Here is a 14,250-nt window from a genome sequence, read left to right as displayed (position 1 = left end):
GGGAGTCCTGAAAAAATTTGTTCGGCCATTTTTAGATTTTTCTTATTCTTTCCCCACTTTTACTCAATGTTTTCTTAGTTGTGTGTTTTCAGCAGGACTTTGTACATTAAGAATTCAAGCTACTCCTTGATGTTTGGGAGACCGCGAAACGTTACTGAGCCCAGGCTCTGGCACGTGGCCACTGCTCATCTTTGAAAGGCAGCAAGAGGCTTTTAGGCCTTTTAATAAAGGAGTCCGAGGAGTGTTTTCCCCAAGCAGTGTCATCTCAGCCTTTGGTCTTGACCATTTTCCCCTTTGTTTGCTCTCTCCCCTCATGTAGGGCTGGTCATCTTTGTGCCCATGTGCTGTCTCCACGCCATCCTGTGGCTTCCTTGAACGTTTACTGGCTGGGGAGTCTCAGAGCCTATCCATTCACTGAATGTCAGAGGGAGCCGCAACCAAATCCCCGTTTTCCCCTTTAAAGATAAATCCTCGTGACTTTTTAAATCTGTCTTTATATTGCAGTACAAGTAATCCTGGAGGGAGATGTATGGGATAATCTGAATGGAAAAACAAATGTGCGTAAGGCTACTTGGCTGAACCGCATGCAGCATAATTTGGTCTGAAGGGCAGAAGTCACTAAGTAGTGTACTGAAGGGGAAGGCAAGGAGTGATTAATGTGTCATTTGGTGCAGCATCAGGTATGTAGCAAATACAACTCTGTTCTATTAACCACATCTGTCAGGCCTTAATTGAAATAAATCATGTTCTTAGTATCTGAAATAGAAGAGTTTAATACTTGAATTCTTTTTGATCTTTAAATGGAACAGTAAAGGATTTATGCAGCTAAAGAATTATCTTTTCATCTAGGCACATGCATTGTAAAAGTTTTTTCTCTTAAATGCACTAAAGTGCATCTGGTTAGTACATCTCTGAATATGGAGTGACTGTGCTTAGGACAAAGTGGTGAAAGCCTTTCTTACTGAATTTTGAATATGATTCTTTTAAAGCTTTTTACCTTAACATATTTACAAAAAAGAAAAAGCTACACTTTTCTTAGGCACCTACAGTTTTCCCACAACCTTTTATTAAATATTGCTTTCAAGGTCTCTTGTAGAAGTTGTGGTAACTGTTGTCTTAACTGATAAAAGGATTATTTTTGTAAATTAAGTCACAGAATAAAGAGGTAGGGTTTTTTACTTGTTAGAATCCATTGCAGACCATCTCAGGTCTGTTTAGATTCTCATAAGGGCTTTGAAGTAACTGTCAGCGAGATCTCACTTGTGTAAGTGGAAGAAGGTTGATCCTTCTAGGTGGAGAGACTTGGAAGTCTGACAAAACAAATATACGCTTTCATTAGATGAAATTGTCTGTCATAAGACATACTCATTTTGAGATTTAGAGAAACAGATATCAGGCTCTTGGTGATGCTCACTTTGTGGGCCTGGTCATTTGCTGATTTAACACTACCAGCTGCGTAAAGTCACAGTTGAGCAGTTCTCAGGCTATGGTCAAGTTCTAAGATTTTTACTATCAAAATGCTTCTGACAGAAGCCAATACCAATGTAATTTTTCCATGTAGAATGTGACTTGGCTTTGGTGACTATCACTGATTCTGGTAGTGACACAAATATTACAAAGTGAAATAGGCTTCAAAGTTATTTAAGTGGTTGTGACCCACAGTCTAGATGTGATGTTTGTTCCCCAAACTCTGGTGTGACTTACAGATAGCACAGCAGAGCATTTGTACTGGTGTAGGAGTGAATTTGTGAACTCACCAACGCTCTGTTCAGTAGTAAGCACCAAATGGAGTGAAGCAATAAAATAAAACCTGATGCAGATGTCCAATTTTTGGTTTATGAAGTCAGTTGTTGTTCTCCATTTCTGACAATGTCTTGTGGGTGTGGGATACTTTAGACAACTGTTAGTGACAGAGCTTGCTTTGGATCCATAGTGAAATGGTGATGGGATTCGATTTTGTTTTCCTTTTTTGAGTATTCATTTTTAATGCATCTTTCAACACCATTTCTGTACTTGTGTATACCCTTCAAAAAGGGATATCTAAAACCTGCATTGTTCATTAATACTCTCCAGCCATTGTCTAAAAATATATTCTCTAGTGTTTCAAGGGACCTGAGGGCCCATTGTAGTTGTTTACTTCAGCTTTTTTTTGTGACAGCCTAAATTAACTAACCAGTTTACTTTTCATCATCTTGTATTTATTACTTTAAGGTAGTTGCTATGGCTGAAAGATCCTTCTAGAAAGGAGATAAGGTGGTTTTAAAAGGTCCGGTTTACTATGACCTCTTTCTTGGCTAATTATTGTGTAGTGAAGGATGTCTGGCAAACTAAAGCTTAAAAAAATAATTGAGGAGCAGGGTTTCCATTACAGCTCATTAAATAACTCTAACTGCATTGCTTGCTACTAAGAAACCCTATGCATGTAGCTTCTATTAGTGGAATTTTGCAGGAAAACAGCTTTTTATTCTCCTCACCTTGAAGTACATGTCCTCGTCTGCTAGGAGTCAAAAATCTAGATATCTGCCAGCTGCAGTGCAAATCAGCATTTTAATGCTTTCAAGCTGCTTCTGTATAGAAGTTAATTAGAAATGTGATTCAGACACCCTCTGCCAGTACTCATTTATGATGTCTGTTATTGGTAATCATATTTTCTGCTATTTAAGCATGCATTTTGGGTGGTATTGACAAAGCAGCTGTTCCTACATAGGGACTTTGATAAAGGTGGAAACTTCTTCACTTGGAGAAAATTGGCAGGTAACGCTACTGCAATTTAGAAATAAAAGTGGATAATCTAAACCACATTCCTTTTCTCTATAGTTTTAATTGCAGTGATATTTTCCTAGTAAAGAAATGCCACCCATTCTCTTCCTATAGCATGTATTCATAAATGTCATGAGGACCACTGTTGCCTACTACCCACAAGCAAAGTATGCTTTAATGTCTCCAGTGAACACAGCAGTTTACTATGCTGAACATTGGAAGCCAAGGCTCAAGATTTAAAAGCGGAGTACCTTCAGCTATTGGTACTACCCTCTCTCATCCAGCTAGAATGAACGTGTCAGTTGAGAACAATATTGCCTGTGAGAGGGTTTAGTTTTGCTGTCAGTACAGCTGTGAACAGTCTTGGGTTTGTGCTTCAGGATTTAATAGATTTATTGACCTTTCTGGCAGTTGTCACTTATTGTGATAGTTGCATTTCTTGCCAATAAAGTAAACAAGAGCATTGGGAACTGATGGTGAAGACGTCTAGAAGAAGAGTGAAGTCTGAGTTTGTAAAATAAACTTCTAACATGCCAGAGTTTTTTTTTTTAATACAAGTCAAATGCATCTGTATTTTTCCTGCAGCTGTATTGGTAATATTTTCATTTGCCAAATACTTCATTTTCTGTTCTCTGACATACAGACTACAAGACAAACATGTTTTTGCTTTGTCGTTCATGGTTGTTAATGTATGAGCATTATTGTAGGAATGAAGGATTATCAGTTAGTTTTCCAATATTCCATTTGGCTGCAACCCCAGCAAGAATTTTGTAGGTCTGTGCTATTAATTTTAGGCTTCGTAGTTGTTCTTTCACACTTAAACACCTGAGATCAAAGCCTTTGGAGTCCAAAGGAATGTGTTCCTACCAAATAAAGCAACTTTCAGGTGGATTACATCTTGGACCTAATGAGACAAAAGTCCGGAGCAGAGTTTTCTCTTAATTCTTGTGCTCTTTCTGGAATCCTTTTTTTGTTGATTTGCAAAGAGCAAATACATTCAGGCCAAGAAGTTCTTTGAACATGAATACTGCTGATAAAGGCAAAGCTGAATCTCTGAGGATTGGTTTGTTATGGGTTGGTATTTTTATTTTTTTGCCTTTTTTTCCCCAGCAAAACTCAGTGACTTTCAAGGCTTTAATCTCTCAGCTTTGATATGTTCCAAAATGTTTCAGCATGAAATTTTCAAACTCTTCATCTGCCTGCATCTCTCCAAATGATGACAAGTTTTGTCTTGCTGTCCATCATAGGCTTTAGGTTTGTGTCATGATATACTATGCAGTATATCACTATCAACAGTGAATGTATACTAACATGCTCACCAGAAGCAGACACAGCTAACCCCTCTAGCACAGCAGCTTGTTCTGGCTCAGTCTGTGTGCACCCGCTATGTTCTGAAGCCTGCGGGTTGCAGAGGAGTCCTGTTCAATTAGGTTTGTTCTGTCCTGTAAGCAAACTTCTGAAATGCTTTTGCACCCCTGCTTGTCTCTCCAGTGCTCAGAAGGCAGACGATGATGTAGATTAAAAGCCATTAAAGACTAATCTGGTCTCTTGCAATTTTTAAGTCTAGTATGGAAAGCGGAGTATAAATTCACAGGATCCTGAACCACTGTGTGGTGCATGTATTACCCTCGGACTGCTGGGAGTGATGATGCCATTGGTGTGGTGGCTTGTCTTAATGTTTTTCAGTGTTTTTTCTTGCCCATATAGTGTTTATCAATTTAGTAGAAGAGTGTTAGCATTGAGCAGCAGTGCAGACATTCCCCTGGTTAAACAACTGGATAATCAAAAACACTTATTTGGCCTTAAGATGAGGGCACGGATTCCCCAGATTGAAGGCAGTATTTGGGACAGTACTGCCCTTCCTGCTAGTCACCATGGCTACATCAAACTTGAGCTGAATATTAAGTGTGCTGCAAGGAGTTCACTCCTGTTTCAGCGACTACACAGGCAAAAAACTGCAGCTAGTTTGTACGTCAGCAAAGCAGAGCCTCTGATGTTAAAAGCAATCAACAAGGAAATCTGAGAGTCCCCAAATCACCTCTTCAGATCAAATGTAGTCAACCGAAGAGGAAAAAACCTAAGTGGGTGCTTTAATCCTGATACATATTTAATGAAATGGGAAGGGAGAAGAGTAAACTAGAATGACTGTTCCCCCTGGGAAAGGTGGGTTATGGCACAGGAGGAATAATTGATATTGTGGGTTGATCAGGGAGTCAGTACGCAGGACTTAAGAATTGATGTATACACCACAGGTTGGCTTCACTGCTTGCCTCGAACAAAAGGTGCTTAAACCTTACAGCATGAAGGAAGGATGAGTAAATGGATTTTTCTGGATTCCCTCAGGAAGAAACAGTTGAAATAGACTTCCTTTATAAATGAAACTTTCCTGAAAGATTAAGAGGTTATGCTGTACCTAAGATGATTATTCCCTGTGTATTTCCCTGCTTTGGAAATGCAGCCTACTAAACTTTCCCTAGGGTCTAGGTGTATTTATATGCTAATGCCAGTAAATGTGAATTTTCTCATTTTAAGATTACACCTTTGTCTCTGCGTTCAATACTTGTATCTCCTGAAGCCATAACTGCTCAGGGTCTGGATGCCTTCTGTAGGGTGGAAGAAGCTATGAGAAAGTTCCCTTTGCAGATTCGGGAAGTAATTGTTGGTAGAGGCAAGGCAGCAGAAGTTTATGCACTTGAGTTTATCTAAGCACACACGCACAGGCTCGCACAAGTGGTCTTTGCCACAGCAACTTGCAGACAAGCTTATTTCTTAGGCCTCACACTTCCATTTGTGTGCACTTTATTGTACTAGAATGGAAGCTTGGGTTTAAAACATTTAGAAGGAGAACATAGTCAATAAGATTACCAGAAACCTCACTCTTTTAATCTTTGTTACAATCTAACCAGTGACGACTGCTGTATTAGCAAGTGGAGTGGTACACTCTCAGGTATTGTCCCATGCACAGAAACCCTTTTCTCTCCCCAGTTTTTGTTTCTAAAGAAGTGCTGAGACCTGACACTGATGCAGGATGAGCAATGGAAACTTGGCCCCCTCCTCGTTAAGAGTCTACCACAGAACTGTAATGAGTGAAGCAACCGACATTAATTTTCTCCCTTCCCAAGGCATTTTCTTCTTTGTTTGTAAGAAGATTCAGCTTGGAAAGCTGTGATCAGCTTAATCAGTTTGCTGTTACCGGGACTAGTGTTCACAGTACAATTTATTAAATCAGTTTATTATCCTCCCAACCAGCTTCAGTGATCAGAGGGTGAAAACATTGAAAGAAAATTAAAACTAGTGTAAGTGCTGCCTGTTTGGATAACAGCACATTTTGCTATTTAAAAGGATTACTCATCTGCACCAAAACAGAGAGAGAAGTTAATTTCAGTGATGTAGAGCTTTCTATTTCAGGGAGGCCTGGCTTGTACATTGTGATGGATTCAGGAAGAAGTATAATCCATTCTTAAATTGTTAAACAGCACATTAGGGCCGAGTATCTAAGTAAAGATGAATGGATTAATTTGTAATCTTAAACAAGCATGTCTGCATGTGGGAGGGTAGGACGGGAAGCTGGGGTAACCTGTAAACAACTGCCAGATGAACAGTTGTACTTCTGGTTTTGGTGGTTGGAAAGTAGCCAAAATAACCTGCAGGAAGGGAAAGCAGCCCTGTGTGCTTAGAAGGGAATTCTGCAGATCCTCCAGTCCTCCTCTTGTGCCATGTGCCCTTCAGCAGGAGGGGAAAGTTCCCTGAATTTCTAGAGTGCAATGGCTCTCCTGTCTTCGTGATATCTTCAACCTTCTGAGTGTAAACTGAAGCAAAGCACCCCGGCAGGAGGCAGGATACGATACTGTCATCTGCAGAGGACAGTTAGCTAGAGTGAAAGTAAAGGATTTGCTTGCAGCTCCTTTGAGTTCAAACATCTGTGAAAATAAAGGTTTTGTGGGATGAGACCAAAAATTCTACTGTCTTTTCAACCCTGGGACCAATTAAATGACCTTGGCACCTCAAACGTCTGAGCAATGGACACATTATTCAAAACATTCAACCTGAATCCTCCAAAGTACAGAAAGCGAATATGTGTTGAGCACCTCTCAGTTGCACCTACCCACGATTCACTGCAGTCAGAGGTGGAGGTCATCATAATTATCTGAGCTCTGGAGAGTCCCAAAGTGCCACCAGACCATGAGTCTGTTCAAAAAGAGCCCAATGACTTCCTCAAAGCAGCACCCATCTTTGTGCCTCAGTAGAGAATGACCTGAGTCATCAGCTCCATGGCTTTCAAGCAGCATCTCCTGCTTAAGCAAAACAAACTCTCAAGAACTCAGCAAGCCTGATACAACTACTTTAACTCTACTGACCTACTGGGAAGCAGCCTTGCACGTTTGACTAGCAAGGGAGGTACACGCTAGTTGCATGTAGCAGTGGGTTTTGTAGGTGTCTGGGGAAGGTAACCACCCGATATGCAATCACCTCTAAGAGGATGCTTCAGATCTTGATGTGTGATTTGGGGAAAGGAAAAGGGCACAAAACAGGCCAGTCTTCATCTGTGAGCTGGTACTATAGTGGGCTGCTGCTGTCTGCAACACTGAGCTGAGTAAGCTCAAGAGAATGAGGTTGCTTTGTACTGCAGAGCAGCTCTTGAGGCGAATAGCTGTTGAATTTAAAGCATGCAGGCAAGATGTTAGAAACTTGAGAATTGCTGGATCTCCTCCGCTGATTTCTGTGGGAAAATTACTTTGGTCTGAGCCAAATCAATTCAAAATAGGCTATAAACCTACTGGTGATTTTGCACAAGCCTTTGTGAAAACACGGCTGAGGCAATGGGATGTGAAAGAGGTGGGGAGGATACAGACACTGCTGAGTGGAGACAGACTGTGGGGTTTGCCGGGAGGGGATGTATTGAGTTAATGTATGCTTTGACTTGAACAGTGGAGTCCCATGGACCCTGCAACTGCAGTGTTATTTAAGCTGTTCTGTTCCTGTAGATCCATCTCTAAGTTGCCTTGTTTCTCATGTATTTGCCTCTTTAAGCTGTTAAAAAAAAAATCCTTGGGCTCTTCTGTTCCTCCTCCAGCTTCTGCATATGTTTGATTTGAAGTTGTGAAGTTTCTTAGGTGCCTGTTTGATTGGCAGGCGTGCGGTGGCTGGAATTGAAAACTCAACTGGACATAAGAAGTTCCTGTCTTGGAAAGTCCTTGCCATGCTACAAGTGGTCACCAGACTAATGGCAACCTCTGCTTGGATGGTGAGGCCAGAGGGAAGAATTGCAATAAGGCCGCCACAGGAATTTGACCTAGGAAAAAAAGGAAGTCTTATTTTGGAAAGCTTTAGGACGGCTTATGTTTAGCAGGCCTGCTGTTGAAGCTTCTCTGCTATCTTCACACAGTTTTATTTACAGCTCAAAATAAAGAAAGCAGTAGTTCTTGACTGGTACTGTTAATGTATACTCTGTATATCAAGTTTATTGCAAAGTCTGTTAGCAAGCTACCAGCTTAGTTTTTAAGCTGCAGGTAATCTCACTCTCATTTATATGTTTGGGCTGTGTTGCTTTGCCCAGCGTAGGCACAGCCATTGGAATCCATCCAGATCCCCTAACAACTTTCATTAAAGAAAATTGCCCTTGTAATAAAGATTACTCAATGTGACAAGATTCCATAATATATTTTTTAAAACCTCATAAAATTTTGTAGCAGTTAATGCCACTTGTTTGTTTTTTTGAGATTTTTCTTTAAAAGCAAAAATTGACTTAATTGTGACAATATTTGTAATAGAATGAAATAACTATTTTCTGTTTGTGCGTATAGGGGCTAGGCTGGGTGGCAGGAATAGCACAGGGATAAGGAAATAAGAAAACCTTGTCTTTGAAAAGTATGTTTTATTGCATTTTGTACGTTGTTTGTGAGGTTGCTTGAAAGTCTGTGACCCTTCAGTAAGGGAAAGTAGATACAATAAAGTCTTCTCACTTGCAGTTCATGATACGTAAATCTTAACCTTATAAAATGCAATGATCAAGCATAGATTTTTCTGCAGCAGTCAAATCTGATCATCATCCCTCCTGGCTCCAAGGGTAGCATTTGGTACGTGTGTCTCCTGCATCAGTGAGAATACACGGGTGCTGGTGGAGTCCCTGTAGCTTTTCCTTGCTTCTTCCAGCCGTCAGACATAAGAAGATTGCGTGAGACATTTCTTACCAATGCAGCGTAGAACAGGCTACTCGCAGGCATGAAATGCTTTGGTGTTTTTTTCCTATGGAAATGTAGTGAAATGCTAAAGAACTAAACGTAGCATTTGGGAATGGAACGGGGAGCCAGTGGATTAGCTGTCCTGTTGTCTCTTTGCAGAGTACTCTCCTGAGAAAACTCTGTGTCTTCTATGCCTTCTTTTCTCCTGTTACGCTATAAAAATGGGGAAATCTCTCAGTTCTTACCTGCTTGTTCATTAACAGATATAAATCAACCTGCCTTCAGTTAGTCTGTAGCAGAGCAGCCATCATCGTGGCCACAAATATGGCCAAATCCCGTGACTTTTTGTTCACTTGCTGGTGTGAGACTAGATCCAAAAGCACGCCAGTGTTTCTTGGTAGCAGACTCAGCTGTGCCATGCTCATACCCCAGAGGATCAGTTAGGCTGCCTTCAGGTATCGCTGCAGATGAAATTGCACAACAAACCAGGACAGTTCAGAAAGGTAAATGATGCCAAAATGTAAAATGGTGGAAGACAAACCTCTTAGATCTTTCACAGTCTCATTTGCTTGTTTCTATCAAAATAAAGAGTTGGAGAAAGTCTATGTGTATTTTCCATCATTGTGGAGATTTGGATTTTTTAAGACTTTACAGTGCTTTATAGGTCTGGTTTAGAAAATGTAAATATTGTGGGGTCTGGTCTTGCAAGTGCTACAGTATCTGTGGCTACTGTTAGGGGAATCGGACACGGAGCTTCCGTGTGATGGTTACCTCTGTTACAATGAGCACCGGCAGGCACTCTCATGTGTGTCTTGTCTTGGGTAGATTACCTGAGGTGTACCTCCTGGCTTGGGCTTAGCTGATTTATGCTTGAAGTGAGGATTGATTGTTCTCTCTTCTGATGAACAAATCTTTTGTTATAAACTAACAATGGCAAGGGATGAGCTGTGATGTTAAACAGTGGTGGTAGCTTTTTTTTTTCTTTTTTTCTCTTGACTTTTTAAGTCTACCTGCTGCCTCATGAGGAAGGCAGCTGCACTAATAATATATCTAGTCTTTATGGAAGGCCCTTATTTGAAATATCTGTAATTGAGTGGACAGAATTTCTGGTTGCTTGAGAGGATCTATTCAGAAGAGACTTGAAAAGGATGAGGGGAAAAGCACGCTAGACGGCGAGAAGTACTAAGGGAAACCTATGTAGATATTGTGGGACAATTAGACTTGTCAGGCAAAAAACTAAAATGCATTTGTGAGGAAAAAATCCTGGGGAATGTTAAATAAAGCTTTGAAAAGGGCAAAGAGGTTGCTGGGAATACCTCAAAAGCAAAGTTGATTTGGGTGATCTTTGAAGGAAGGCAGGTGATGGCTGCTTCAAAGAGAGGGTGCAGAACGTGTGTTAGTCATAGGGATTTTGCCTATTTTTTTTCTCCAGTACCTAAAGCCCTGAAGCACAATTGCTGCGTCAGCACCATGGGGGAGAGCTCATAACTTACTTAAGTTTATTTGCCCCTTTCCCCTTTCTAGAGAGTTATTCCAATACCCATCTTCCCTGGTGCCCTGTTCAGGGGCGCTTTCACACTGTCTGCCTTTTCAGCCCCCACCTTTCGTGCCTGCTTTGGAAGCCAAGGAAGATTCTGCTGTACAGAATGGAGTGGATGTGTTCCCTATAGTCAAGGCAAATAAACCTGCAAGGTTATTTGTATTTGAATGATTGCCTCTTTTTGAGTTTTGTTGTGTGAGATTTTAAGATTAGTTAATTGCTTAGATTTGACAAACAAGCTTTTGTCTAGCGGGGCTTGTTTCCTTGATCGGTTGTTGATGGTGGTGGATAGTACGGTGCATTAATGAACAGTCCCTGGCACACTGTGAATAGGGTTTGCTGTCAAGTAAGTCAAAACTTCAGATGCCTAAAGATCAACCCGTTTGTGATTAGGCTAGCATTAGCTCTTTGCCTATTTTTAGGTTTTTCTTTGGTGCTTCACTCTTTGATGTAAAGACAGCTGTGTGCCCCTCACTCTTTATGTAGACCAAGCTTTTTATTTCCACATCTAAACAAGCTATCTGTTGTTTTTATCATTTAGTAATCTTTTTCTGCAGCTTTCCAATTTGAATTCTTGTTAATCATAGTGACCATAAGTGTCTGTGCTAATTCAGATGTGGCTCCAGTCCATATTCAGTAGCGTAAATATTTCCATATTTAAATGCAAATATCTCCTCTCATAAGCATTTTATGTAGCCATCCAAATACAGTGGCTATGCCTGCCTTGCCAGCTTGGGAGGATGTCTGACTGGGCCTTTTGCTGGTTTTTATTCGTGCATGAGTGGTTGGTCATGTTTTGTGTTTTGAAGAAACCAAACACGACTTAAATGCACTGTGTGCAGTTTACTTCTGAAGGTAAATTGTCATGGTTCTCTTCTAAGCTGCACTAGTTTTCTGAAAAAGTGCCCAAGAATCCCTGCAGTCTGCTCTGATAAAGTTCTCCCAGAGATCTGCTAGGTGGCTTTTTATTCCTTTTCACCGTCCTCTGCTGTTTTGTTTATTGTCCTGCACTCCTCCATCTTCTCCTAGTTCCTCTTATTTTTTTTATTGCTCCTGAGGTTTTGGAAAATCTTCATAGGTCTTGGTGAAGAAGTTATGTTTAAACATTGGATTTAAATGAAATTATTACTTCCTTTTTCCTGTTACTGCATTTGTTAACTGTTCAGGACCTACTTCCAAAGACGACATCTTCCGGTAAAGAAGGAACTGTGTTTTTAAGAAATTAGTTGTTGCAGTGTTTAAATTTCTCGTTTTCATACAGAACACCTGAAGAAACGCCTGGAAGATTATATGGCCCAGTTCCCAAATGTAAGAATCCTCCGAACCAAAAAGAGAGAAGGACTGATAAGAACACGAATGCTGGGGGCCTCTGTGGCGATAGGGGATGTCATCACCTTCTTGGATTCCCATTGCGAGGCCAATGTGAACTGGCTGCCGCCTCTGTTAGGTAAGTGTGGGCTGCTGTCCATGGCTGAAAACTGAACTGCCGACAGATGTTTGTGCTGAATTTGTTTTACTTCCACCTGCTGCTTTCACCTCATGATGTAAGTGGACTAAAGGAAGATGAAATGTCTTAAAAGGGAAAACAAATAAAAAACAACCAACCACAAGACTCAGGTGAATTGCTGGCAGCTTGTAGCCTTTAACACAAGAATTTTTTTTTTCTGTTTTAGAGTCCTGCACAGTACGATAACCCTATCATATGCTTTGCTTAATTAAAGAGCAGAGATCATATTCTTCTGTATCCTCACTAAATGAAATCTTAAATAATTTACAGCTTGCTAGATGAGTAAACTATCGCATGGTCATTCAGCAGCTTGCAGGGAGGAATGGCTTTATGATAGAGAAAAGATCTTTACATACAGTTTTTAAGTAGCTTTTAGGGGTTTTTTTCTCCTGTATAGCTATATTTAACTTCATAGTCTGCAAGCCTGTGGAAAATACTTCCTGTGAATGACAGCTGCTGGTATGTATTTGTAGAACATGTGCAGTCCTTTCCAAGGCAATGCTTCATCTTTAAGAAGGCATCAGTTTTACAATGTCAGTTCTTTTCAAAGATGATTAATTGAAAGGACACTGCCTTCTGTTTCTAGTACCTGTATGCCTCTGGCCAGTACCAAGCTCCTTTACAACCCTATTGCCAGTGACCTGTCAAAGCTCTCTCTGAGGTGTGACTTTGTTGAATAAACTGTGGCAACAGTAGTCGAGTGGAGGTTTAAGAAAAACCAGTCAGAATTGTCAGCAGGATTGTTGGATGGTAATGCTGTTGCTTTCACTACAGTTTGTATCTGGTAATAGTGTAAAACATTTGCAGCTTCATGAGCCCCGGGGAGGGACGACAAAATTAGCTCAAATGCCATTTAAATGAGAACACGTAGAGTATGCTTTAATTTTAAAGCATAGAAAGGATTTCTGTTCAGTGTGCATTGGAAGCTGAAACATCGTTTGTCGCCTCTGCTCTGAAAGTTAACTTCCAACAAGAGACCATCTCAGTAATAAAGTATTTAAGAAGTTCCAGATGTTTATGCAGGAATTAATCCTGTCTTGTATTATATGATTGGAAGAAAAGGTTGAGGGGAGGAGGTACACTTGCATTTCTTAAGCCTGCTGAGAGTAGTTATGCCATTAGTCTGAATTGCTTCCTGCCAGATTCTGGCATAGCAATTAGACCTAGGTGGTACAATGGGTTATTGCCCTGGCTTTGAATCAGCGCAGAAAGGGTTCACATCCCGGTCGCTCGTTAAAATAAGGACTGTTCACTAAATACATGATTGTCTGGTTTTAGCTTGGTGGTTTTTAGGTATCTGTGGTAGTGTGGCTGTGTCTTTCTATTCTGCTTCTGGGTGGTGGTCACTGTAGCCTGAGTGTCTGGTGGTTTTATCTCGATAGTTCTAGCATGAATATCTCAATTACTGTGGAAATACCAGATAAGTTGATAGATATTGGAGCATCTGCCCGAAAGAGCACTAACGGGAAGAAAGCTACGTTGCTTTTCCGCACTTCATATTTTGATGCTCTTTTCTGCAATTTCATGGTCAACGGAACCAACCGGTGCAGGTTTTCTAACACGTTTCTCCAATCTTCAGATCGCATTGCCCGAAACCGCAAGACTATCGTTTGCCCTATGATTGATGTTATTGATCATGACCACTTTGGATATGAGACTCAGGCTGGAGACGCAATGCGAGGTGCATTTGACTGGGAGATGTATTACAAGAGGATCCCTATTCCTCCTGAGTTACAGAAACTTGATCCCAGTGATCCCTTTGAGTAAGTTATTGAAATCCAGTGTGCTAAGAGCTGGCTAACAAAATAACGCCCTGTTACAGGATTGGTTTACACCTCAGTGTAGTAGAAGTCAGAAGCTGGTGTTAAGCTACTTGCAGCTGTTTGCTTTGTTGGTTTAAAAGAAATGCATTGTGTAGTAGCTGTGAACACTCTCCTTTTCATTGCTGTTTTTTGCCACCTTAATTCCTGCAGAAGTTGACATTTCATTTAAAACTGTAATGTGTAACATTTATTATAAATGTGGTCATTTATTACTGAGATCTTTCAAACATAACTTAGTATCCCTAATTCTCTGCCAAAAACAACAAACCAAGGGCGACTTATATGTCATTCCCAGGTCGGGGGGGAAAAAAACCTAGCAGAATAATTACAGCAATTTTGATGATTGCAGTGTATTGCACAGAAGTAAATCTGTGATCAGGTTATGTTCTGCTGTTGCTGTGCTTGCCAACATTGAGACAGTTCTGCTGTCCTTTATAC

General features: G+C 40.6%; 1 protein-coding gene across 3 annotated transcripts in view; it reads left to right on the top strand.

Annotated features, from left to right (window-relative positions):
- GALNT10 (polypeptide N-acetylgalactosaminyltransferase 10) overlaps positions 1-14,250 on the top strand; it is a 271,077-nt gene that overhangs the window by 55,048 nt on the left and 201,779 nt on the right. For all 3 annotated transcript variants that reach the window (XR_012837697.1, XR_012837696.1, XM_075766318.1), the window contains exons 5-6: positions 11,744-11,929; positions 13,569-13,752. Coding sequence is in view for 1 of the 3 variants with exons in the window: in XM_075766318.1 (XP_075622433.1) it covers positions 11,744-11,929; positions 13,569-13,752 (370 nt within the window). In the remaining 2 variants the exon portion in view is untranslated. The remainder of the gene's footprint in view (positions 1-11,743; positions 11,930-13,568; positions 13,753-14,250) is intronic.

Source organism: Balearica regulorum, chromosome 14 (genome assembly GCF_011004875.1).
Source record: "Balearica regulorum gibbericeps isolate bBalReg1 chromosome 14, bBalReg1.pri, whole genome shotgun sequence".
NCBI classification, from domain to species: Eukaryota; Metazoa; Chordata; class Aves; order Gruiformes; family Gruidae; genus Balearica; species Balearica regulorum.
The sequence above is the reverse complement of the archived record's forward strand: the minus strand, read 5'-3'. Positions and strand labels throughout refer to the sequence as shown.